This window comes from Impatiens glandulifera, chromosome 5 (genome assembly GCF_907164915.1).
Source record: "Impatiens glandulifera chromosome 5, dImpGla2.1, whole genome shotgun sequence".
NCBI lineage: Eukaryota > Viridiplantae > Streptophyta > Magnoliopsida > Ericales > Balsaminaceae > Impatiens > Impatiens glandulifera.
In genome coordinates, this window is record NC_061866.1 from 49,459,729 (window position 1) to 49,486,245 (window position 26,517).

Genomic DNA, 26,517 nt, shown 5'->3' on the forward strand with positions numbered 1-26,517 from the left:
TTTATAGTCGCATTTGAGGTCGAAATCTATGTCTGGGAGAGCATAGATCGTTTAAAACTGATCCTATGAACCAAATAGCCCGTCTAGCTCAGTTGGTAGAGCGCAAGGCTCTTAACCTTGTGGTCATGGGTTCGAGCCCCATGGTGGGCGTATTTGTTTTTTTTTTTTTTCAATTTTCATGTTTCTTTGTATTTGTTTTTTCATTCATTGTTTTCTATATTTAGGTTAATAGTAAGAGATTGAAATTATGCATCAATGGCTTTGAATCTGCTCTCAATTATCAGGTCAGGATGAATGGATGATGATGATGATTAAGGAAGTTTTGTGTCTTTCAAATAAGTAAGTAATATGATTGATTGTCTTTTTGCAGAGCAAATGTTTTATGGCTACATTTTTTGTTGGTCTCCTCCTCTGGTTTCGTGACGGGTCTGCTTCATGGGATGCTATTGGATGATCAGTTATAAACTTTGGACTGTCTAAGACCTTGAAGAAGATGTTGAACCAAGAAAGACCCGTTTCTCATTTCAACAGATCTGACCCTGGAATGCCTTCTTCCCACGCTCAATCCATTTTCTACACATCCACATTCGCCATTATCTCAAGTAATTCATTACTTCATATCATATTCCTCAAACTTTTAAACCCAGTTTCTAATTTGTGTAAATTTTGGGGGCAGTTTTTCAATACCAAGGATTGAATGGATTCACTATGATGCTCTGTCTCCTTATTTTCGCATTTAGCTCTTATTTGGTAAGTAATAATAATAATGGCTTCATTCATTAATTTGATCTCATTTGGTTGCAATAAAAGATGGTAAGTTTCAATTTTACTACAAAAGATGGTAATCGGCAAACCGGTGGTCCCTTATCATTTGGTTGCAATATTCATTCTCATTGAATCCAATGGATTAAAGATTTAATTTATACTCTTAAGTACCATGAGTTTTTTTAAAGAATAAATTATTTCTTTGGATTGTATAATTGTATCAACTTGAAATATATGTGAGTCTCAAGCTGGATTTGTATCTAGTTAAGAAATCGAAAATAAATTTTAAATATGTTTCTAGTTATATTTTTATAAACTATGTAGAAATATCTATATGTTTGAGAATAATATTTTAATTTTTTAATATGAATATACCCAATACACTGCCACTTATATTATATATATATATATATATTATTTATTTATTTATTTATACTGTTGGTCCATTGAAATAAAAATAATAAATTAGACAAAGAAAACAATGAATCGAATTTAGAGTTAGGCCCAGCTGATTCACCTACTTATATGAATTAGAAACTTCCAAACATGGTTAAATGCCAATGTGAACTGGGTTTAGGGTTTCCAAACAGGGCATCCCCTAGTTAACTTACAAAAAAAAAAAGTCATCTCCTCTGAGAAAAAAAAATCCAATCTTTTTTTGCCCTTTCTCTATCCAACTTTCCCTTCTACAATTCACCGGTGCAGGTAGCTTCTTTACTGAGAATTTAGAGTTGGGAATAAATCAATTGCTATTATTATTTGTTTGTTTACTTTCATGAATTGATCAGATCTACTTAAAATGTCAACTTTGGAGGAGGAGAAGGAATCAATATTGGTGAACACTGAGATTTCTCCTCCAAATACTTATGAATCGGTTGTTCTTGGAGGCACCTTCGACCGTCTGCACCATGGTCACCATCGATTCCTTAAGGTCCCTTCCTTCATTCCATCCTTTCTATACATATATATATTTATATATACTATGACTTAGGTTATATAATATTATAGGCTGCAGCAGAACTAGCAAGCCAAAGGATTGTAATTGGTATCTGTGATGGACCCATGTTGGCTAAGAAGCAGGTCAGTCAATCATCTCTCTCTGTTTCCTCTTTCAATCTTACATATTTATATTTTAGACATTCCTATAATAAGTTAAATAAATTCATTCTCCAGTATGCTCATCTGATAGAACCCATTGCAAAAAGGATGCAGAATGTAGTAGATTACATTAAGGTTTGTTATTATGTTCAGATTTATGTATCTTATTGTTGTTGCAAATAATAATCATTATGATATAGTCTATCAAGCCAGAGTTGTTAGTTCAGACTGAACCTATCATAGACCCTTATGGTCCTTCAATTGTTGACGAAAAACTAGAAGCCATTGTTGTGAGGTTAGATATTCATATTCTATGTTCACGAGTAAATATAATATGTTTCATAAACAACTAACTAAAAGTATGCTTATATAGTAAGGAAACGCTACGAGGCGGGCTGGCTGTCAACAAGAAGAGAGGCGAAAAAGGTTTATCCCAACTGAAGGTTGAAGTTGTTGATCTAGTGTCTGAAGAAGGAACAACAACCGGAGAGAAGCTGAGTTCTTCTACCCTAAGGAGGCGCGAAGCAGAAAAGCTTGAGAAAGATCAACAAGTCTAAGTTATAAGTTCTTATTGTTTGTTTTAAAGAGGTGACTATTTAGATTGACTTGTTTGAATTGGAAACAACTATTCACATACAAGATTCTGCACCTAGTGAAGCAATATCCGAGTTTTACAGTAGTATTACACAAAAGACCTAGTAAATGGTGAATAGTTCAATGAAATGCACACAGGTAGAGAATTCAAAAGTGAATTTCAGAACTATTTGCAATTACTTGAGCTTGCAAGAAGTGGTTTGTCATCTGATAGTGGAGTAAGTGATGAATTCCTTTGAGGTGAAATGAAACGGTTGGAGTGGGACGGGATTACTGCAAAAAGGAAAACCGGGAGAATAATAAGTGATGAACTAACTCAGTTCCTTGAACAACAACATATAGAAGAAGGCTTACAGTCGTGGCCCGTAAACTTTCACCTGGCGCAGATGTGTATTCTTCCCATCCAAATTATTACGCAAAATGGCTATTTGCAACATGAAAGTGTCTACAAAAGTTTCTCTGCACAAGGTTGATGAACATTTTTATTTGCATCAATTTCCATTCATGGATAACAACACCAAAAATGAATTTGCTGTTAATCATAATAGCAGAGTTTCATAATAGCAGAGTTTGCAGATTAAGGGCATGAGAGCTTCTGTTAAAATAAGTATATAATGTATGTAAACATGGGAATGCCCATGATGATTGAGTCTGTAAATATGAGAATGCCCATATATATAGAATTGTATTTTATAAATTATATTGGTAGATATATTAAAATAAGTTTAGACATAACTTAGTCTAAATTTAATATTAAGTATTATTAAGATACTTAGATTGATAAATAGATAAAGAATAAGGACTATTACTGAATTTATTCATTAATCAATAAAACGGGAGATGACTTTATGCGTCATCACTTTTTTCTGATAACTCTATCTTTTTGTTTTATCTAACTCTTCATCTCAAAACCTAGCTGTTCTGTTTTCTTGATATGGTATCAGAGCAAGGTTCAAGAACAATGTGAATAATCTACTAGAGATGGAAAAGTAATTAAAGGGTATCAAAACCAAGTTTGAAAATTCTTCTACCAAGAAGTCGCTGATTAAAGACAGAGAAAAAATGACACACTGGCGGACGATCCTCTATATGTATCTGCACACGACAATCCTGGTATGTCCATTGTTACTACTCTATTCAATAGAAATAACTATATCAGTTGGAGTCGAAGTGTGCATATCACACTCACGGCTAAGTCAAAACAAGGGTTTATAGACGGGTCAATTCCTTACCCATAAAATATTGATGCTCAAGTTCATTGGGTTAAAGCAGATTCTCTCGTTAGATCTTGGATCTTGAATTCTTTGATTGCTGAAGAGAAAGAAAATTTTATACATACTGAGACTACAATGGATCTATGGGAATGTGTCAAGAAACGTTATCAAGTCAAAAACAAGCAATCATCCTTCCAAATTCAGAAAGAGATTAGTTCGATGAAGCAGGGACCAGGAATAATTGAACCTTATTATTCCAAGATGAATCGATTATGGGATGAGTTCAGAGCATTAAACCCACTACCAAGATGTGATTGTAAGCTTAGGATTCATAAGTGCTGTAAAATTTCAGAAGAAGTTGAAGAAGCTGATGTTAAGAGAAGATTGAGTCAATTCTTAACAAGTTTAAATGATTTTTATGACTTTGTAAGGAGTCAAATTCTTGTGTCTGAATTAGAGCCAAATCTTAATAGAGCATATGCATCTATTCTATCGGTTCAAAAGCAAAAGGAAATCAGTCATGTTGGAGAGGAGATTATAGAACATTCTGCAATGGCGTTCAATTTAAGAGGAGGAAATGATCGAGGAAATGATCGAGGAAAGATCGGTACAGAAAATAAAACCATTAAAGGGGGAAGCTCAAAAGGAAATCTCTACTGTAAATTTTTTCGAGGAAATAGACATCTACAAGAGAGATGTTTCAAAATCATTGGGCACCCTGACTAGTGGAAGGGAACAAAGATGGAAAGAAGATGAAAAACCACATTAACATGGCGTCCACTCCCCTCAACTATTTTGATGATGATCAGAAGTATAATAACTCTCAACAGGAAAATACTCAAGGAGCCATCTCTATGCTGAGTGCTCTACTGCAATAAATGAAGACTATTTTTCTTCTGAAACATCAACTAGCAAAAATGCTGCAGGTCAATTTTGTTCTAATATTTTTTGTGAAATCCATAATTGTTCAAAATCAAACAAATACAATGATTTAAAATTCAAAGAACAATTATGGATTATTGACACTGGTGCTAGTAATCATGTGTGTTTTGAAAAACATATTTGAAAAACAAAATATGTTTGAACGAAACAAAAGTATATGTTAATTTCATGGGTAAAGTATATGTTAATTTCATGGGTAAAATGAAATTGACAAACAAAATTATTCTTGAAAATGTTTTCTTAATTCCTGAATTTGAGTATAATTTAATTTCTGTTTCAAAATTATTAAAACCAAACAAAATAAAATGTTTTTTTGATTCTTCATATTGCAAAATGTAGGACCATGATTCTGGTGATATCTTAGTTATTGGTTATATTTCGAATTCACTATATGTTTTGGATACTAGAAATTCATCTATTTGTAGTAAGAACAATATTGTTTTGAATAAGACGGACAGTTCAATTTGTACAAATGTTGTTGATTATGATTTTTTGCATTTTAAATTTGGACATCCTTCTAATTGTGTATTAAAACAAATTTACCCTAATTACATTTCAAAAACAAAACACTGTGAAGTGTGTAACAAATCTAAAATGCATAGACTGCCTTTTCCAATTAGTAAAATCAATAACTCAAAATGTTTTGAATTAATTCATGTTGATGTTTGGGGTCTTTATAGAGAACAATCTTTCATTAATTGTCCATTTATGCTTACTATAGTTGATGATTTTAGTAAATGTACTTGGACATTTCTAATTGAAAATAAAGAATTTGTTATTTATAAGATTATTGAGTTTTATGAAATGGTTAAAACTCAATATGATGCAAATATCAAAATAATCCGAACAGATAATGGTACAGAATTTGTTAATTCAAAGTGTAAATCTTTTTTCAAATCAAAAGGGATTTTGCATCAAACGACTTATGTCTACACCCCACAACAAAATGGGGTTGTAGAAAGAAAACAGAGACACTTGCTACAAGTTGCAAGGTCTTTAATGTTTCAATCCTTTTTACCAATAAAATTTTTCCATTCTTATGGACACACATCTTATTAATAGACTGTCATCTCAAAATTTAGGTTGGAAATGTCCATTTGAAATTTTAAAAAATAAAAAACCAGTTTTAGAAGACATAAATACATTTGGATGTCTTTGTTATAGCTCAAATAACAAACCAAACAAAACCAAGTTTGATATTAGGGGAATAAAATCAAATTTCTTAGGATATCAAATTGGTCAAAAGACATATAAATTGTATGACCTTAAAAATAATAAAAATTTTACATCTAGAGATGTAAAATTTTATAAAAATATATTTCCTTCTGATAAAAAGAAATATCAATTGAAAGATATTCAACATAATGTTTCAGATATTCAACATAATGTTTCAGATATTCAACATAATGTTTCTGTTGAAGTATTGTGATGATTTTGAAGAATGTTGTCCTAATCAAAATAGTCCAAAAACTAAAGTTTTAACTGAAATTTTTTCACAAGATAACTTGACACAAAATGAACAACAACCAGACAATTTTAACTTAGATCAAACTGAAGAAGAATCATTAAATTTTGATGATACTACTTCAGATAATTTTCAAAAACCATTAAGAAAAAGTGATAGATTAAAGGAAAGCCAACATGGACAAAGGACTATATTATGAACATTAATAAAAGTCATTATGTTCCAAAAACTTTTCCTTTCCAAAATCACTTAAATGATTCAAATAAGGAGTCATTCTTAATGAACATTAAGAAAATAAATGAACCTCATTCATACAAAGAAGCTTGTATGGATGATGGTTGGAAAAATGCCATGGAACAAGAATTAAAAGCCTTAGAAGATAATCAAACTTGGAAAATGGTTGATCTTCCCAAAGGAGAAAAAATCATAGGTTATAGATGGATATTCAAAACTAAAATTAGTTATGATGGTACAATTGAAAAATTAAAAGCAAGACTTGTTGCAAAAGGATATAATCAAAGGGAATGAATAAATTATATAGATAGTTTTGCTCATGTAGCTAAAACTGTTACTATCAGACTGATTTTAACTCTTACTGCGGTAAATAATTGGCATCTACATCAAGTAGATGTCAATAATGTATTTTTTCATGGTACAATTGATAAAAAAAATATTTATATGACAATACCTTAAGGTTATTCTAAGTCTGAAAATGGAAAAGTGTGTAAACTTTTAAAAAGTTTGTATGGTCTTAAACAATCATTTAGACAATGGAATACTGAATTTACAAACAAACTAATTTCTTTTGGTTTTAAACAGTCTTCACATGATAATTGTTTGTTTGTTTATCATAAAGAAGATAAAATCATTGTTTTAGTTGTATATGTTGATGATATGCTCATTTCAGGAAATGATCTGGTTGAAATTTCTAGAATTAAAAAAATGTTGGATTATTGTTTTTCTATTAAAGACTTAGATGAAGCAAAATATTTTTTTGGCCTTGAAATTAGTAGAAATAAAACAGGTATTTGTGTTAATCAACGTAAATACATTATTGATATTTTAACTGAGACAAGTTACTTAGTTCCAAGCCAGAAAAAACTCCTATGTCTAAAGGACTCGGATTAGAAGAAATTGATTATGATCTTTTAAAAGATTCTAAAAAATACAGAAGGTTTATTGGTAGGCTTATTTATCTAAATTTCACAAGACCAGATATTGCTTTTTCTATTCAACAGCTTAGTCAATACATGCATCAACCAAATGTACTCCATTGGCAATCAGCTCTAAGAGTTTTGCGATACCTTAATGGTAATTTATCACTTGGTATTTTTTATTCCTACAAAACTAACAAAATCATCTAGTGTTATACAGATGCAGATTGGGCAAATTGCTCAGATAGTCGTAGGTCTTTAACAGGTTTCTATATTAAATTGGGAGATAAATTATATCTTGGAAAACAAAGAAACAAACAACTGTTTCGAGATCAAGTGCTGAAGCAGAATATCGCAGTCTTGCATCCTCGGTATGTGAACTTCTTTGGATTTCATATATTCTAACTGATTTAAAAGAACCTATGCAGTTGCCTATTACTGTATGGTGTGATAATCAAGCGTCAATACATATAACCGAAAATCCAGTTTTTCACGAGAGGACGAAACATCTAGAAATAGATTGTCATATTGTTAGGGACAAGTTCAAAGAAGGTTTCATTGTCTCGAATCACATTTATACACACTTACAAATTGCAGATTTTTTTTACAAAAGCTTTAGAGATAAAATAGTTTCAGAACTTGTTGTCCAAGTTGAACCTCAAGGATGTTCACCTTGAGGAGGGAAGGTTAAAATAAGTATATAATGTATGTAAACATGGGAATGCCCATGATGATTGAGTCTGTAAATATGGGAATGCCCATATATATATATAGAATAGTATTTTATAAATTATATTGGTAGATGTATTAAAATAAATTTAAACATAACTTTAGTCTAAACTTAATATATAAGTATTATTAAGATACTTAGATTGATAGATAAATAAAGAATAAAAACTATTACTGACTATTACTGACTTTATTCATTAATCAATAAAACGGGAGATGACCCCTATGCGTCATCACTTCTTTCTGATAATTCTATCTTTCTTGTTTTCTCTAGCTCTTCGTCTCAAAACCTAGCTATTCTGTTTACTTGATAGCTTCTAATGGCAACTTACAGAATACAATGGCTGGCATCTAAGTGATACTAATCTAAGTGATACTACTAGATTAGATTATGAAAATAGATAGCATACCTCGGCTCATCTCCTGATAGCGAAATATAAACCCAGCCAGTTGGCTTCACAAGCCTCACAACTGTAACTTCCTAGATTATGGAGTAATTCAAGAGGATATGGCCAAATCAAGCTTTATCAGATCAATAATAATAAGCAAGAAATGGAAGATGTGTGGTGACCTCTAGAGGATGAAAACCATCTCCGACCCTAATGCTTATCTGACTGGGTGTGTAGCTCTCATCCAGCTCGACATCAGCGTAAACGGCCACCATCTGATAACAATCTCAGCCTCCAACGGTGCTTAAAAATGTCACATGATCAACAAGAAGCAGGATTAAACTGACTATACAAATATATACGTACCTTTAGCTTCACTTTCCTCTGAAATTGAATATTAATAAGGTGAGGCAAAACGCCATCGGACCTGATACAGGCAGGCACGAGCGAGCGAGCGAGCGAAAGTGAATAAAAGTATATATATGGCGCAAGCAAGCAAGCAAGCAAGCAAGCAATAGAGATATTTGATTGATTGACGTACAGTGTACTTACTGCCAGAATGTTTCCATGTTGTTATCATGGAGACGCGTAACATCATTGCCAGGAGGCTTGTAGGAGCTGACGCTCCAGACGGCCGTCCTAGTCATCTCCTGAAGGTCATCGTCGACTACCAACTCTTTGCTACCTCCTTTCAGCACCTCATCAAAATATTCGATCATCGAATCCTCCGTCGCCATTTCTCTCTACGACTGATTGATTGAAATTATAATCTCCCGCGCGCTTTCTCTCTCACCAGTCACCACAGACTGAGTACAGGTCTGGATCGAGCTTTATAGTTTGTAAATAGAAAAGCCCTTAATTAAAGGTTACCAACCCCAGCCCAATTTGTTTTATTTTCTTTTCATCTTTATAATTTCCATTTCTAGATTTTGAAGTTTATAAATGAAATAAATCATGTATTTCAGTATATTGATATTAATGTCACATTCAAAACCACAACAAGTTTGCTCAAATATTTTTTAAAAAAAAATTAATTTGATTAAAATAAATAATAATTAGAAAGAAGAATAAGAATAGACTACCAAACAAAAAAAATGAAACTTACACAAAAGGTCAATCTTAAATAGATTTAATTGTTAGACATAAATACATGTGTTTCAAGAAATGTCTAATCAAAAGATAAATACTCTCCAATTTATTAATCCCATTGTCTTAAAATTTGTAAAAGAAAGATAGGGAAGAAAACTATTATAGTATGTTGGTATTAATGTTAGTTAAGTTAGCGACAAATTATTAAAAATCATGTATATAAACATTTTTAGAACAAGGTTCACATCATTCAAATAAAGAAAAAAACATAAGAACACACCCCAAAAAAATATAAAATCCACGCAAAAAAAATATAAACATGTTTTAAATGGATTTCATGCCACATGTATATAAAAACATAAATCTTTGTTTTCAAATATGTCTATTCAAAAGATAAACAAACATTCTTCAATTTATTAATCACGCTCTGGTACCAGACCCAGTCAGAGCAGAGAACGATCCTCCTCAGCAGTTTGACCTGAACAAGCCGAAGCAGTTGGCCCAACATAGACGTTAATCACGCTCTGGTCTAGCGGCAATATGTCATCATCCAGACAGTTGTACGAGCCTATGGAACAGATCCTGTCCAAGTAAGGTCGTGTTTACAGGTCTCTAACCTTGTGAATATATAGTGCAGAAACTTAGGTTATCTGGGCAATGTGGGATACCAAACATCAGGTTACTCAAGGGCTTGTTTGGAGTATGGTTAAATTTAATTAAAGAAAATGATCAACACAATTATTTATCCACAAATAATCCATATAAAATTTTACCCAAACAAGATTTACACTAAAAATAACCCCCAACAAGCTCTAAAGAGTTAAGATTATACTAAAAACGATTTCACTAGCAAGGGGTAACTTTTTCATATTCAAGTACTCTCCCCTATACTATATTGTGTATATATATACCCTGCAGTGTGCTTGCATTTTTTCAACCATCTTTTCTTTCATATTGAATCTTATAGATAGTGTCTCCAAATTCTTGAACCAGGTTAATTAGATTGGCATGCAATCTCAGAAGGTAAGATGTTGTTACCATTGGAGCTAGAAACTGAATTCAATATTTTTCTATAATTATTAGCTTTACTTTCACCTTCTTCAAGTATTACACACCTTACCTCTTTTGTTAAGAAGGCCTCAAATTGAATTAAACAAAACCCTCCTTTTTCCTTCAACAACTAGAAAGAGCATAAACAGCAAGACTGCCCTCCAAGAACTAATTAAGAAGTCATCAATATGAGATTCTGCTTTCAGTGTCTGCATTTCGTTTAAAACCCTGTGAGACTCTTCTTACACGAAAAGAAAAACATGTCTTATAAACATCATGTGATTATACTAAAAATAACCCCAAATTAAAGGAAACAACTCAGAGATATATTTCAAACCTAATATTACAGGAACTAAATTTTGAATCTGGAACAAACACTGTTCCAGTGCATTTCTCGATTTTTTACATCTTTGTAGGAATATAAGTTTGAGAAATGTTGTCAAAGCTAAAAGATTGTTACCTCAAACATTTTTCTTAAAAATCAAACACACCCAAAAGAATATAAACCCACAGCAAAACAAAAGATAAACATGGTCTTAAATGGATTTCATGATACCAATGGACATGTTCGTCATTGTCTTCATTTCGTTGAACTGTTACACATTGTTGAACATAAAAAAGAAAAGAAAAAAGAGTGAGCCTGTCAGACAACCGCTAGACCAACCCAGCCAGGGCTGAAGCTCTGACTAAGAACGATCCTCTACAACAGTGTTGTTTGAGAAATGTTGTCAAAGCTAAAAGATTGTTACCTCAAACATTTTTCTTAAAAATCAAACACACCCAAAAGAATATAAACCCACAGCAAAACAAAAGATAAACATGGTCTTAAATGGATTTCATGATACCAATGGACATGTTCGTCATTGTCTTCATTTCGTTGAACTGTTACACATTGTTGAACATAAAAAAGAAAAGAAAAAAGAGTGAGCCTGTCAGACAACCGCTAGACCAACCCAGCCAGGGCTGAAGCTCTGACTAAGAACGATCCTCTACAACAGTGTGATCACAAGCCGAAGCAGGTGGCCAACAGCGCCGTTAATCACGCTCTGGCCTAGCGGCAAGATCTCATCAACCAGACATAGATTCCTGTCTCCTTAGAAATCAAGGATACAGATGTACGAGCCTATAGAACAGATCCTGTTCAAGTAAGGTCGTGATTATAGTCATCTAACCTTTTTAATATATAGTGCAGAAACTAAGGTTATATGGGCAATGTGGGATATAAACTAAACATCAGGTAAGTTAAGGACTTGCTTGGAATATGGTTATATTTAATTAAATAAAATTATCAACACAATTTTTACACCATAATTTATTCACAAATAATCCATATAAATATTTACCCAAACAAGATTACACTAAAATAACCCCAAATTAACCCGCTCTAAAGAGTTAAGAGATGAAACTGTGATAGAGTTAAGATTATACTAGTATAGGGGGTAATTTCTCATATTCAATTATATTGAAATCGTTAGGACTTAGGACATATTTTGACACAGTAGAAAGAGCATGTCTAAGAAAACCCTCTTATTTTTCTTCAAAAGTAGAAAGAGCATATCTGAAACGGCAAATTAACAAGTCATCAATATGAGGTTTGGCTTTCAGTGTCTGCATTTAGGTTACAATGTCGTGAGACTCTTCTTACACGAAAAGAAAAACATCATGTGAGGAACTCCATCTCAAAGGGAATTTTTTTTGCAAAGTAAAATATGTTTCCATAAAAAAAAATTCACACAAATAGAAAAAGTGATATGATAATAATAGAGGACACAAAAATGATAGAGAAATGGAGAGATCTCACCAGATGTTGGAAATAATTAGTCATGGATTGGAACTTGGAAGGGAAGGCATGATAAGCTTTGTGAAGAGTACCTTTATCCTGCCTGTTTCATCATCCCCAAATTAAGCAGCACATGAAGAATGAATTCCATGTTATGTATACAAGGAAAGAAAGAAAGACTACCAGTATCTATCAAGACTAGCTACCGATAAATTTATCCCAGGTCTTCGTTCTCAGAGAGACAGCTGAGCAATGCAGACTAAAAGTACGAGACACATCAAACAAACAAACAAACAGTGCAAAGACAAAACCCTAGCCTATTACGTCAAGCTAAGGGAAGAAATCATGTCTTACAATCCGAGAGAAGGAAAGAGCTGATGCGAAGAGTGGGATTTCCGTCGGAGAAACTGAGTGGCGTTCGTTCTATCTGCCGATCATAGAACTCGACGGAAGAGAAGCCAACTGGTGATGCATCTGGAAGGTGAAATTCGAGAAATGCAGCGACGAAATGACAAAATCAGCAGAAAACAATGAAGAAGAAGAAGAAGATGAATCGGTGCATTTTGATCGTAATCTCATGGTAGCAAAACTGAAGTGAAATGAGTAAGAAAGAAAGAGAGGTGTTCATAACTATAAAATTGGCGGTTGATATGACAGAAACTCACCTCTCCTCCGAGTTGACTCACTCCGTCTTCCCTTTCTTATTGATTTAAATCAACAATATTAAAACAGCGCCCGAAGTTAGTACAATATACAACTAAGACTTTAAATTTTAATGCAATTACAATATTCTAAAACTTTCAATATCACAAATGTCTCACTTACGGAGGCCCGCCCATTTCTACTTTTGATATTCTTTTTGCTAATTTTTTTCTACATCTTTTTATATAGTATACTATATTAAAAAAATAAATATTATAAAGAAACAAATCTAAAATACTTATAAGATATTAAGAATAAATTATATATTAGTGTGATATTATATATTTATTTATGGTTTTTAATAATATTAGAGAAAAAAACACAAATAGTATAATTGTTTCTCAATTAATTATTGGTTAAACAAAAATAATAATAGTTAAAACTGAACAGTTAAAAAAAAAATGGGAATGACCTGTTATAATTACATTCCTTCAATTTCAATTTTTAAGTTTAGTTAACCATTTAAAATTAAAAATTGGAATTGAAAATTCTGATAAAATTTAAATCAATATAATTTTATAATTAAAAATTGCACTATTTTTACTTCAAAATTATAATTTCAGTATTTATTTTTTATAATTGTTTTTAAACAAAATTATATTATTATTTACCACCCAATTAACTTGTTGAATATATTTATTTTAATTTAATAAATTAAATAATTTTTTTTTTAATTTAGTAGGTTAACATTTTGAATTTATATATATAGTCTGTAAAATTAACATTAAAAATCAATATTTTTTAGTTTAGAAATTAATATGTGGAATAATTTTTTTAATTTATAAAATTAACATGTTAAGCCGATATATTTTCTTAATGAGAATCGAAACCATAAACTCTTAACACTTAAGATACTTAATAGATTGTGCTTAATTAATATTTTATGAGTATGTTTATATTTTTTCAAACATATAAATTGGAATTGAGTTACAAAATCTGTTAAAATTTTCAAACTTAAGAATTGAATTTTAAGTTAACGTGAATTCTTTTAAAATTACAATGTCAATTCTACTCTAAGTAACTGTGACTTCAACCGAATACAAATTTCAATCCAAATTTCAATCATATTGTAATTATGACCAATAAAATAAAAAATGAGAAGTCTCGTTAAATTATTTACTTCTTTACATTAATGGTTTTTTTCCCTAGTTTATTAGGAATCCTTATTAATCTAGAATTGTAGTTATAAGACCTAAAAATGTCATTATAAATTATTTACAATAGTTTGTTTAGAAGAATAAACTGTTGTGAATATAGTAAGTCAATGAGGTTGAACGATATTAACAAATAAAAAAACAATAAATAAGTTTAGTCATTCAAAGTATCAAACACACCCAAATAAGCAACCAATAACTCAAACCAGGATGGTAGGACACAAAAATTTATGAGCAAAATATTCAATAATACGATGAACAAATTAAGGACTATTTCTTCTCTTCTTCTTCGGTTTTGAGAACATTGATATTCTTATCCCCAAAATTGCACTACTAGATGGAGATGTTTTATTCTTCTCTTTAATATTATTATTATTATTATAGTTGTTGTCACTTTCTTTTAGGGGATTATATTTCACCTGCACGTTAGTTTCGTTTACACTACAGCCCGAGCTCTCGGAATCTCTTAACAGACGCAACAACTCTGTAGCTATCGCCATCCCTTTCTCATTCCCATAATTGGAAATACTAACCAATCCAGGAATCACCCCTTCATTCATGACCAACTGTATGTACTCAAACCGACTAGAACACAGTGTTAGGAGAATCCATGACGCGTTTTCCTGCACCTCCTCATCCTGAAATTGGAGTGCCTCTGCTACAAAACCGATGCATCCATTTGTTTCAGCTATAGAAACCAGAGAGTCATCTTTGTTACACATGTATCTCAAGATTCCCATGCAGTATCTTGCTAGTCTGGCATCTTCAAAGAAGGGAACCAATTTAGGGACTGCTTCAGATGGGATAATTCTAGAGCAAGCATCCCCATGCAATGACAAATTATACAGTATTCTGATAGCTTGATCTTGAAATTGACTCGTTGTCTCTGTTCCATCGAGTATATTAAGGATCAAACCAACAATTGATGTAACCGCCCCTGATGAAACAATCTTTGATATATGACATTCGTGGCGAGATAACACCTCTGTTATTGACAAACCTTCTCCAATCACGTCTGAGCTAAGAAGCGACCCTAAAAGATCATATGCATCTTCATGGAAGTTAAATGAACTGCTCCGGCATGTTCTCAGTAATGACAAGAACAGCTGAGCTCCATTCCTCAGGGATCCTAAATCAGACAATTCTTTTGCACGCTTCATAAACCTGAGAAGTTGATAAACGTAATTCTCAGAAGATCTAAAATCCTGTTTCATGGCGAGATCTCCAACCACCTGACACTGAAAATCCCATGGCAGTTCATCTAAATTGACTAATAACAACAGCTTTCCATCCATCTCATGATTATTGGGACAAGATTGAGTTCTTCGAGATTTAATCTTACTGCTCGAGTCAGCTGGAAGATATAAATCATTTAAAGAAGGAAACGATTCTTCAGAACGCAATCTGCCATGATCTTTCTCTGTGATTATCAGTTGACCGTAATTCCTTAGCAGATTGAGAAGATAGACTAAGATCTGTTTCTTACCCTGCTCACGAGCAGAAACTTTATCAAGAAGCATCTTTATAGATCTTCTCTCTGTCTCCATATCATTTTGTGATGTAATCCGCAAGCTAATTGAAACAAGACGTATAGTCTCAATTGCAGATTTTTCAATTTCAATTGAATCTCCATTGGATGTGGATTGTTGGAGAAATGTCCGGATGATTTTCCCAGCCTCTTCTTCAGATGAATCGAAGATGAAAGTAATACGACTGAGATCAGATATTATGCCAGATATCTGCAAATTGAGATCAAATTTAGTATATCTTCTTCCTCATAAATCATAATAGAAGTCAAGAACTCAGAGATATATTTCAAACCTCAGCAGCTAATACTACTGGAACTAAATTTTGAATCTGGAACAAACACTGTTCCAGTGCATTTCTCGATTTTTTACATCTTTGTAGTATCGAATCACTCGTTAATGCCTGGAAAATAAGTTTGAGAAATGTTGTCAAAGCTAAAAGATTATTACCCTTAAACGTTTTTCTTAAAATTAGCAAAAGGGGGGGAGATCAAACATACCAAATAAAGTTTACTTGACTCTGCACAGTATTGAAGTAATGACTTTGCATTATCAATTGCAGTTCTTAAAGAGCAAAGAGCTTGTCTCCCAGAAGAACATCCAGGACGTGAAGCTTCAATCCTTGGAAATAAAGTTATGGTTTTACCTACCAGCCCTAGTAATTCAATCAACATCAAACGATGAACCTAGAAGAAACAGAGATCAGATGAGAAAACTGGAAAAAAGTAAATTCTGAAAAAGACAAAGTTCATCCAGCATCATAACCCCATTTACCTTTATATCACTGGGACTCGGCAGCATTAATACTGCTCTCTCTTCACCAATATCAGACCCCATTCAGAATGAACTATCATAGCATCGTGAAACCATCATCAACCATACCTTTGATTTTCCCAAACAACTGGTATCACAAAGAACTTATACCTAAGAAACTAGGTTAGATCATATTAAACAGTCCCTAGATTGAATGCAACAATTTACACGCCGATTTAACTTTTGAGGAACACATTTGAACCATTTTACATAACAATACCTAAAATCATACCGGAAACGACCTCAAATCAAGCAATCGAAGCAAAATCAAAGTAAAGGAGCATCTAATTACCTGATGAAGATGAAGTAGTTGAAAGAGATCATAATTCATAGACAAACACGATCCAATGATGTTAGCAGCTCACCGAATCAAGTAGAAATCCAGCTCTCTTTCTTTACGAATTTCAAAATCAGTAGGCCCTTGTGATGATAACCAAATGAGGATTTTTTTTTTCCATGCAAGTTGTTGCAGTAGGTTGGTGTCTTCATTAAATTAAGGGTTAAATACACCCTCATAAACAGCCAATAATAAATATTTAAATTCAGATTAATTGTTTTATAAATTATTTAAAATAATGTTGCTTAACTTTAAATTAAAACAATATTGTTTTATAAGCTAGATCACATTTATTTTGAATAAATCATTTTAAATTATATATATATAAGGTCAACAACTCATGGGCAGACATGGGAAATGTTCAATTCAACACATGGGATGAATTTATAATGAAATTGACAAAGTTATTTTATGATACATTTTTTTTTTTTAATTTGTCAAGTTGGGCTGTTCAAATAGTTGAAATAATAGAATAAAGTTATTTAAATAATCAGGTGTTATTTGTAAATAACTTATTAGAAAATGAGTTAATTAGTTAAAATATGATAGAGATGTAAGTTTTTAAGTCCAAAGATAAAGTAACCATGACATAGGAAAATTAAAATCAATGAAGTATAAACAAAGAAACATAATAATTATTGAACTATTTTGAATAGAGATGGATAGCTCTGAGAGACTTTAAAAAAAAATTATATTGAAAAAAAATAAAGATATATTGATAGTTTAGTTTAGAAGATTGATTAATTATTTTAAATTAATCCTTGTCGGATGACTTTGTTATTTTGACCCTCTTCCATATCTTTTGCTTGTTGGAGTAAGTAATATCTTCTTTTTCAATAAAAAATAGATACATATAATGAATAATGTTATATATGTATATTTTGTTTACAAATTCATATATATACAAACTAATACAATGTATTATATCTTAACCAATAAAACATATTTTAGTGAAAACTTTAATATTTTAAAAATAACTAATAATACAATACACTATTAAGCTGCAACCTGTAATTCTTTATTCCATTTTATGATAACATTTTATTTATTTTTTATTCTTTGACAATTTTTTTTTTGGCAGTTTTAAATCTCATATAAAATGAGAGTTCTTATAGCATCTTTATCCATGACCCATTTTTTGGTCATGATCGTAGTCATGATCATGAAAAGAGCTTTATAATCAAGATTTTGATCATTGTGCTTATCCATGACCAACAAAATCTTGATCAAAAATTAAAAAATATTATTTTTATTTTTAAATTAAAAAAATAATAAATAATTTTTAAATATAATAATAATATTTAATTTCTAATTTTTATACATAATAATATTTTTTAATTTTTAAAAATAATAATTAATTTTTAAAATAAAAATAATAATTAATTTTTAAATAATAATAAACACGAAATAAAAATACATTGTTAACATAGCGAAAATTACAAACTAAATATAGTAGAAATTAAAACAGACGAAGATAATTAACAGAACAACACCAACAACCATATTTCACATAAGACGAAGATAATTAACAGAACAACACCAACAACCATATTTCACATATGGTCGCTCCATATAATTGTTATCTTCAGAATTCTAATAATTTTGTGGGTATGTATCGAAATTTTGTTGGGAGTTTTGATAGAAGTTTTGGGACGAATTCTAAGATATACCGTAATTATCTCCCGGCGACATTATATTTTGCCACCCGATTGAATTATTACGTTTGAACTGTCGAAAACTTTAATATTCGGGATCAAAATCAGCGGAAGTGTTTGAATTATTGTTGTAGATATCCATAATAATTTAGTATTAATTATGTATAATTGTAAACAAATGAGGATAATTAGTAAAAATGGAGAAAATACTCAAAATAGTGATTTTTTTGTGCTCCGAAATATAGCTAGAGTGGTCTCTATTTATAGATCTCGAAAAATTATGAATTTTGATATATTTTATTTATTTTTTAAAATTATAAATAGTACTAAAATCGGGTTTTAAAGATAAGAGATAAAGAAAATCTGGGCAACCAATCAGATGCCGACAAATGACAGCTTTTATTGGATCTTGGATGAGTTTGATTGTGATTTTTGTCATTAAATGACAAACCATTTAGTCATAATAATTTACAACATGAACTCTAACCAGCATTATGACTCATTTTTGGGTTATGGATAAGGATGCTCTTATAGAGTTTGTTTGACTGTTCTCGGTCGCGCTATTACGGAATATTTTTGAGATGTTAATGAACAAGATCAAATCGTACTTTTATTTATTGAAAAAGTTTGAAAAAGTGTTATATTTTGTTCAAAAGGATCATAACATCCCTTATCATTCAAATGATTCTACCTAAAAAGTTTATTCATTACAAATTTTTTATTTTATTTATTTAAAAAAAAATCATTGTTAAATTTGTTATTATTTTATTATTATAATTTGATTTAAAATTTTATTTAACTTAAAAAAAAAAGACATTGTATAGTTGGCATTAGCAATGTTATAGTATAGTATATATATATTTTTAATTATATTTTATTTATAAAAAATGTTTTTATTTTTTTTTTATTTTTTATATAGAAATAGCTGTTCTTCAGCCATCCATCCATCCTTCCATCGATTTCCCAGCTGCTTTGTGAAGCACAATCAATCATCTATAGAATTTGTGGCGTAGATATGTAGGGTTCTTGAATAAGGAATTTCTGGATTATACAGTAACAAATTGGAAGAAGAAGAAGAAGTAATACTTACAGTTGTGAGAGAGAATTGAAATTGGATAATTCATAGAAGAGTAACAAGAATGAAGAGAAGAAAAGCAGCTATGAATGAATACTTGAGAGCGGCAACAAGAATAGCAAACGATATGAAGAACAATTGCCATAGAACTTGTACGCTCGCCCACGCTAGTAATCCAGTCAATCCGACTGCCAAAACATTGTTTGGATCTGGATCTATAAGCAGTTCCAGCCACTTCGCCGGTACTCGATTCTTCTCCTTCTCCTCCTTGCTATCATCATTTGTTGAGCCTATGCCATTTCCATTGCCGCCCTGCGATGCGCAGACAATCGACCTTTTCGAATTGAGTTTGCTGGTTAACGATGGCGATGAAGTGGATGGAAGGCATGAGATTGAGGAGTGTTTTGGATTGGGAGGAAGAAGAAGAAGAAATCGAGGCAGAGGAGTGAACCCTAATAATAGTGTGTTCAACATATATTTCATTGAAGAAAAATTACAGGATTTCTTTCTATTACCACATATCTGAAAAGAGGGTATAATAATTAATAAATACTCAAACTTTATCCTCCATGAAAAAAGTGGCACCATCTCACAATCATGATCAATTTTCTACCAAGTTTCTCCATAATTTTTATTTTATTTTTATTCTTTTTAAAAAGTTAGGATATATTTTAAAAATAATGAAAATTGTTTGAGCAAAACAAGAAAAGAATTACATGAAGAAAAAAAAAACATTATGTTATCGAGCTCGTAAGTTCTCGAAAAGAACAGTTAACCCCTCGACGAACTCTATCGACTTTTCAGAATGAATCTCATTAAAAATCATAATAATAGCACTATGAATTGTACGCATTGGACGACTACGAATCGACGAAAATTCGATGATTTCTTTCTAACTATATAGTTCACCAAAAAATAATTTAGATGATAACTCAATTATTTAGGTCGGTCACATTATTCGCATGAATCGAAATTTCCTAACAACTATTCAAAACTCGGGCATCATTCAATGAATCATAGTGATACTCCACAAAAGACTATAAATACTAGTCACTACCGACAATACAAAAGTAAGTGAGTTACCGATTCAATTTACTCGTGACAAACACGACTAGACTATACATAGTACATTAATTAAAAGGTTAAATAGTAAACTTTAGAGTATGAGTTTTATATCACATGTTTAACCTATTGGTACTATAAATTTAACAGTGTTTGATGATTGAAATTCACGTATAATTTAAAATTATAGTTCGATTCTAAAAAGAATGAAATCGATCCTTATAAAGTTATATTGTTTTAAATGAATTTGAAACTATAATTCTTTTATCTGAGATGATTTATTAAACTTAAATGATTAAAAGTATATATATTCAATTCTAATTCCATGATTACTAAGTACACCTTGAACATTGAATTTAAATGTATCGATGACAATAAAGTGTAGCTTTTTTTTTTTTGAAGAAAAAAAGAAAGAAAAGAGGTTCGGATGAGGGGAATGGAAACTGCGAAGACGAAGCTGTGTCTGATCCTGAGTTGCGCCGAACGTTGGATGGGCTACGGGATTTTGGCCCAATTGATTTTTAGAATTGATATCACCAAAGTGACCAGTCTGAAGGAAACTAACATTCTCTATCCTATTTGGGCCCGATCACATTGGCCCACGAATAGAGGCCCAGACTACACTTGGCCGCACAAAGAAACACCGCCGAGTTCTGCGATGACGATTAAAGCAGAAAGAAGGGCGAAGTTGGCTTAAGCTAGAGTCTACAACAGATACAAGGGAGAATTCAAGGGTTTAACGTGAATGGGGGACTTTTAACTTAGAAGAAGAAAAGGGAACAACAGCTCAACGGTGATAAATCTCAAAGCTTTTTGTGCAATGGTTTCCTTCTTCTCCCGCTTCCGTTGCATAACTACAAATCGCCAGTATTCCGTCTCCATAGCTAAGGTCTCTTTTTCCTTTTCTTATTCTTATCTTCTTCTCTTCTTCATCTCTCGCTTTTTAATTATTATTATGTATGTTGGCCTAGCTGTCGATTGTGGATTTCTTAATTGTCCTGTATTGATTTTCTGTCTTTTATCTCACGTGTTTAAAGGTTTTGGTGTCTGATACGAGATTAAGATTGCCTTACCCACCTGGGTTTTCTGTTGGTCGTCAGTTTAGCGTCTTCAACGAGTTCTCAAAACAAGTTAAAGGCGAAGCTACCAGGTAATTTCTCTCCTCCGTTATCAATCTTTCTTCAAACCAACTGAATTGATACCTCTTTAGGCTCATGGTATTCAGATTCAGCTAAATTTGTTTTGATATCTCTTTAGTTAGGCTCATGGTATTCAGAAGTCTGAATTGTAATGCTTAGCTGATTCTTCTTTTTTTGTTTTTGTTTTGGGAAGTATATTTGATGTATGATGTTGTCTTGGTTCAAATTGATTCTTAGTAAACCCTCTCATGAAAGATAAAAACACAGAAAAAAGCTCTTTTCTTTATATGTTACATTATTTTATTTTGTTTTTGAAGAAACATAATTATTCCAGTATTGAATGACCTGCTTACGTGTTAAACGATTGTCTATGCATAACGACAAAAACATGTACAAATCCTCGAAAACTTTTATACCCCGACAAACCTAACCTAAAATTCCCCAATATCCGAACAATTAACCTGCTTTCTGTTTAACATTCTCTTCATTCCTGATGGTTTAATAGAGATAAGATGTTTGGATTCTTTCTGTTAAGCTTTTAAAGAACTACCAATTGGGTTATATTCTATTTAACACTGGTTTTAAAATGTTTGCAGAAGCGATGATTTCCAAAAAACGGTGAAGGAACTAAAGGAAAAGGCAGAGGAACTGAAAGTAGTAAAAGAAGATCTGAAAGTTAGGTAACCTCAGTAAAAAAAAAAGTTTATTTTCCTTCTTTAAGAGTCTAGTTTCTTTTAAGGCTTAGACATACTTTTGTATGTCAAGACTGGCAGAAACTTCTAGTGAGAGGCCCTGAGATAGTGAAACTGCCCCCAATGCAGAACAAAACAGACGACCGAGAAGCTGTACAAGCATGTTGATGGTGTTTGGACTGAGGCTGAAGCTACAGCTAAGAAGGTGAATAATTGATTATCAGATTAATGCCTATATTTTGGTAATTTCCTTAATACAAATATTGCTGAATTGAGTTTCATCCGTCTTTTTGCAGGTTTCAGCTACCATGAAGGATAAAATAGCAGCTGCCACTGAGGAGGTTAGTTTTACAATCTGGTTTCTTGATTCAAATGAATCGACGATCTAGATTCATTAATACAAATATCGCTGAATTGAGTTTCATCTGTCTTTTTGCAGGTGTCAGCTACCATGAAGGAGAAAATAGCAGCTGCCACTGAGGAGGTTAGTTTTACAATCAGGTTTCTTGATTCAAATGAATTGACGATCTGGATTCATTAATTTTTTCTTGCTAATTTGTAGGTCAAAGGTTCGTTTGGGATTGGGAAGCAGCAAGCTGCAGAGTCCCAAACCTCCTCTGCTCAAAATGGCGCGAACGTGGAAGGTGAAAGCAAGAGCGCTGCTGGTGAGGAAAAACAGCAGACAAAAGGATCGAATAATGCTGGCGAGGCAAAGTTTGGAAAATTCAAGTCCTCGTTTTCTCCCAAGGTTTCTTTGGCATTCCAAAAATTGCAGGAAGCAAATCCGTTTGATTTGGCAAAGAAGGGTTATGACATTGTAAAGGATGAGTTAAGTGGAAATCCACACAAGAGAAAGCATATTGAGTACGAGCCGTCCACCTCACCCTCCTCTAAAAACGTCGAAAGAAGTACAAGGACGGACATTACTATTGTGCCATCCAACCAGTCCAAATGGAGTAAGAAATGGGATGAATTCAAAGACAAGGTAATTTATTTATTTCTTTATTCCCCATTTGGCAATACTCTTAACCTGTTTCTGTATCTGGATTCAGATCTAGAAAAATAAATAAATTTATGAAGCTGTTAACTAAATTTAGTTTTCAAGCATCCGTATATGTGGATCTGGATGCAGAAACATAAATAAAGAGTATTTCCAAATGAGGCCTTATCCTATACGTTTTGGTATTTTGTCTAATATTTGACCTTCCCTTTCTCCAGATGAATGCCCATCCTATTATGAAGCGTATCAATGGTATAAGCAAACCTGTGGTGGAGAAGAGTCACGATGTGAGTTCCTTAAATTATATACTTTCTTGAATGTTAAATGTAACAAGGAGATTATAAGTAGATCATATGTTTGTTTCCTTTTCTTTTCGCTTGTCTGTAATAGGTTTAATTCGAGTATTACCTAATAGAATTTAATTGAAAAATATTATGTACAGTCCCAATTAAACACGTGGCCCTGAATGAATTCAGGATTTACAATACTTAAAATTTAATTGGATATAGGTGCTAGTAAAGCAAATCTGTTTCCAGTAATGTGCCAATAATATTAATTCAGAAGATCTAGAAGCTGTTTGAAAACTCAATTGCCACCACTGATTTAACAGCCACAACTTTTGAATGTGATATTTCCCCCCTTCAACCGTAGATATTATTTTTTCGTGTTTTCTTAGCAAGTAGCCTTATATATCACTTTGACATTACAAGAAGCCTCCTCTATCACATTATCTAAAGAATGGTTAACTGTTACTGCTGCTCTTCAAATGGACCAAGCTATAATAGTTGGCTAATTTCAACCTCAAAGATATCTTTTAAATTATGTTATTTCTTGATAAAGCCATTTGCAAACAGGCCCCTAATTCTTGATTAACTGATTTTGACTTGATATTGGTGCAATCAAAGTTTATGTTGAAGAATTTATCAATGGAGATGGAACACTATTTATGGATATTTATTAAACTGATTTTTTAATATTCGGACATACCATGTTTATGTACTTCTCTTTGATTGAATTAAGTTGTTTGCTGGTTTAATGTTGCTGGCAGTTAGCTGAAGATGTGCGTGAAATGTGGGAGACTAGTGATAATCCAGTTGTTCACAAAATTCAGGAGTAAGTGAAGATTATTATTATTTATTTATTTTGAGAAAGGAAAAACTTGATCATTAAGAACCCAAATCTTAGCCAATTTTTTCTTTTTGATAATTTGAGTTTGACGCTCTGCTCTGTTTGGCAGTATCAATGAGAGTGTCTTTGGAGAATCGCATACTGCTGTATCCGTAAAGGAAATACGACGGCGAGATCCGTAAGATGTCATCATCCAATTGTTATAATATTCCCTTTTTTTCTCCAAAAAGAGTTATACTAATTCACATTTATTCTTCTAGTTCTTTCTCTTTACCAGACTTTGTAGCTGAAGTTCAGGATGTGATTAGACCTGTTCTTGGTGCCTATATAAAGGTATATTATATGTATGTCCTTAATAATTATATAAGCATTTATTCTCTTTATATAAGTTATATCCTTTTAAATTGAGTTGCTTCTTTTACTTTAGGGAGATGTACAAGTCTTGAAGAAATATTGCTGCAAAGAAGTGATTGAACGTTGTAAAGCGGAGAAGAAGGCTTATGAAAGCCAGGGCATATTCTTCGATAACAAGGTGATTAGTCAAAATACAACACTTTTATCTAACAATCAATTTCAGTATAACTGTAAAACCTTAGTAGTTTTCATTGAATAATCATACTTCCTTTCTTCTTAATGCACAGCTATTGCACATATCTGATGTAGAAGTAAGGGAAACCAAGATGATGGGAGATACACCCATAATCATTGTAGCGGTATGAGTTTCTTTAAATTTTGATGTTTGATTTATCTATGTTTTGCTTATTCTCGGATTTGTTGTCACAGTTTCAAACGCAGCAAGTTTATTGTGTTCGAGACAGGCTTGGAGCCATAACGGAAGGTGGCAAGGTAAATGTTCGACCATTTTGCCCTTTTTCATTTGGGAGTTTGTTGTTTATATATGTTTTGTTGTTGGTTCAGGATACAATCCATACTGTATACTATGCATGGGCCATGCAGCAAATTCCCGCAGAAGAAGTTGGGGAAGGCGCAATTTATCCCATTTGGCGATTAAGAGAGATGCAACAGTTTGGTGTTCAAGCCCTCATTTGATTTCTTCTTTCGATTTTTCAGAACCAAAAAAATTGAGATCTTTTTATATTTTTTTTGTCTTGTTATGAACTGGGAGGAGATTAATTGTTTACTCTTTCTACCTCCTGTCCAATTTTATTTAACCAACAAAATAATTTTTTCTAGTATGTTCTTAAGTTTGAATTGAAACTTTTTGTCTGTATAATGTTGTCTTCTTCTTCATTGAGGGAGGCAAAATAATAGCACACTATACAAACTCCCTTTTATTGATTGGAGCTATCATAAAAGGAGCTAGATCTCTTGATTTATTTCATGCAAATAAGCAATTATTTTATAGTTTGGTTAATATTACCTTTTTTATGGGTTAAATACCATATTTAAAACTTTGTAAGGCTTGATTTAAATAATTCAAACCAATTAAATATTATTTTAAAAAACTTTTTAAATTTTTTTATCAAAATTTTTTATCTCTTCAAAATAATCAACATAATTTTTTTGTCTTAAAATATACTGAATTGAAAATTAAAATATATTTATCAATTATTTTGTGTTTTTGAAGTGTTTTCAGTGTCTTAACTCTCATTCAACATGGAAAATGGAAAATTTCCGTGTGCACGGATAAAAATATATTATTATAACGTTCTGCGTTCATTAAATTTGGCGTTCATTAAATTTGATGTTGAATTTAAAATAAAAGTGTTATTAGCTTAGTTAGTTAAATAGTTGTACTTGTTTTTGTTAGGTTGCGAGTTCGAAACATACCTATATCATTTTTAATTTTATTTTTAACCGTTTTAAGTTTATGGGCAAATCAACCCAGAATCCGATCCAAATATTCATTTACTCTCACATATATATTCAAATTAACCACAGCTCTCAATCCGGCAATCCGAATACTTTCAAAATTAAGCATTATTATATATATATATTAGTTAG

At 31.9% G+C, this 26,517-nt stretch overlaps 5 protein-coding genes and 2 non-coding genes across 9 annotated transcripts; 3 read left to right on the forward strand and 4 right to left on the reverse strand.

Moving 5' to 3' along the window:
- Positions 1-77: 77 nt before the first annotated feature.
- Positions 78-150, forward strand: TRNAK-CUU. The gene has a single exon. It is a non-coding gene; the product is annotated as a tRNA-Lys (tRNA).
- Positions 151-1,324: 1,174 nt separating this feature from the next.
- On the forward strand, positions 1,325-2,548 carry LOC124938723 (phosphopantetheine adenylyltransferase-like). Of its 2 annotated transcripts, XM_047479220.1 has the most exons (6): positions 1,325-1,470; positions 1,554-1,696; positions 1,774-1,845; positions 1,939-1,998; positions 2,064-2,158; positions 2,237-2,548. In XM_047479220.1, exons 2-6 carry the CDS (start codon positions 1,565-1,567, stop codon positions 2,418-2,420), a joined length of 543 nt encoding a protein of 180 aa, XP_047335176.1. In that variant the 5' UTR covers positions 1,325-1,470; positions 1,554-1,564; the 3' UTR covers positions 2,421-2,548. The 2 variants fall into 2 exon arrangements, with proteins under 2 accessions (XP_047335176.1, XP_047335177.1); XM_047479221.1 differs by lacking the exon at positions 1,325-1,470 and having other exon boundaries at positions 1,513-1,696.
- LOC124938724 (anaphase-promoting complex subunit 10-like) lies at positions 2,510-9,131 on the reverse strand. Its single transcript, XM_047479222.1, has 6 exons — positions 8,903-9,131; positions 8,717-8,777; positions 8,533-8,625; positions 8,372-8,442; positions 2,812-2,916; positions 2,510-2,730 (listed from the first exon to the last, which is right to left on the reverse strand). The coding sequence occupies exons 1-6, from the start codon at positions 9,085-9,087 to the stop codon at positions 2,661-2,663; spliced, it is 585 nt and encodes a 194-aa protein (XP_047335178.1). The 5' UTR covers positions 9,088-9,131; the 3' UTR covers positions 2,510-2,660.
- Positions 9,132-11,415: 2,284 nt separating this feature from the next.
- Positions 11,416-11,644, reverse strand: LOC124940837. Its single transcript, XR_007099566.1, has one exon. It is a non-coding gene; the product is annotated as a small nucleolar RNA U3 (small nucleolar RNA).
- A 2,744-nt stretch (positions 11,645-14,388) lies between these two features.
- Positions 14,389-16,520, reverse strand: LOC124939598 (U-box domain-containing protein 6-like). The gene is made up of 4 exons (XM_047480059.1): positions 16,426-16,520; positions 16,152-16,337; positions 15,947-16,054; positions 14,389-15,864 (listed from the first exon to the last, which is right to left on the reverse strand). The coding sequence occupies exons 1-4, from the start codon at positions 16,486-16,488 to the stop codon at positions 14,389-14,391; spliced, it is 1,833 nt and encodes a 610-aa protein (XP_047336015.1). The 5' UTR covers positions 16,489-16,520.
- Positions 16,521-19,431: 2,911 nt separating this feature from the next.
- LOC124940264 lies at positions 19,432-20,044 on the reverse strand. The gene has a single exon (XM_047480764.1). It carries the CDS (start codon positions 20,012-20,014, stop codon positions 19,577-19,579), a length of 438 nt encoding a protein of 145 aa, XP_047336720.1. The 5' UTR covers positions 20,015-20,044; the 3' UTR covers positions 19,432-19,576.
- A 1,224-nt stretch (positions 20,045-21,268) lies between these two features.
- Positions 21,269-25,875, forward strand: LOC124939805 (mitochondrial import inner membrane translocase subunit TIM44-2). 2 transcript variants are annotated; one of them, XM_047480252.1, is made up of 15 exons: positions 21,269-21,482; positions 21,631-21,743; positions 22,329-22,412; positions 22,554-22,629; positions 22,721-22,765; positions 22,864-22,908; positions 22,987-23,409; positions 23,643-23,711; positions 24,473-24,537; positions 24,662-24,730; positions 24,813-24,885; positions 24,980-25,084; positions 25,194-25,265; positions 25,336-25,398; positions 25,471-25,875. In XM_047480252.1, exons 1-15 carry the CDS (start codon positions 21,414-21,416, stop codon positions 25,600-25,602), a joined length of 1,503 nt encoding a protein of 500 aa, XP_047336208.1. In that variant the 5' UTR covers positions 21,269-21,413; the 3' UTR covers positions 25,603-25,875. The 2 variants fall into 2 exon arrangements, with proteins under 2 accessions (XP_047336208.1, XP_047336209.1); XM_047480253.1 differs by lacking the exon at positions 22,864-22,908.
- Positions 25,876-26,517: the final 642 nt, after the last annotated feature.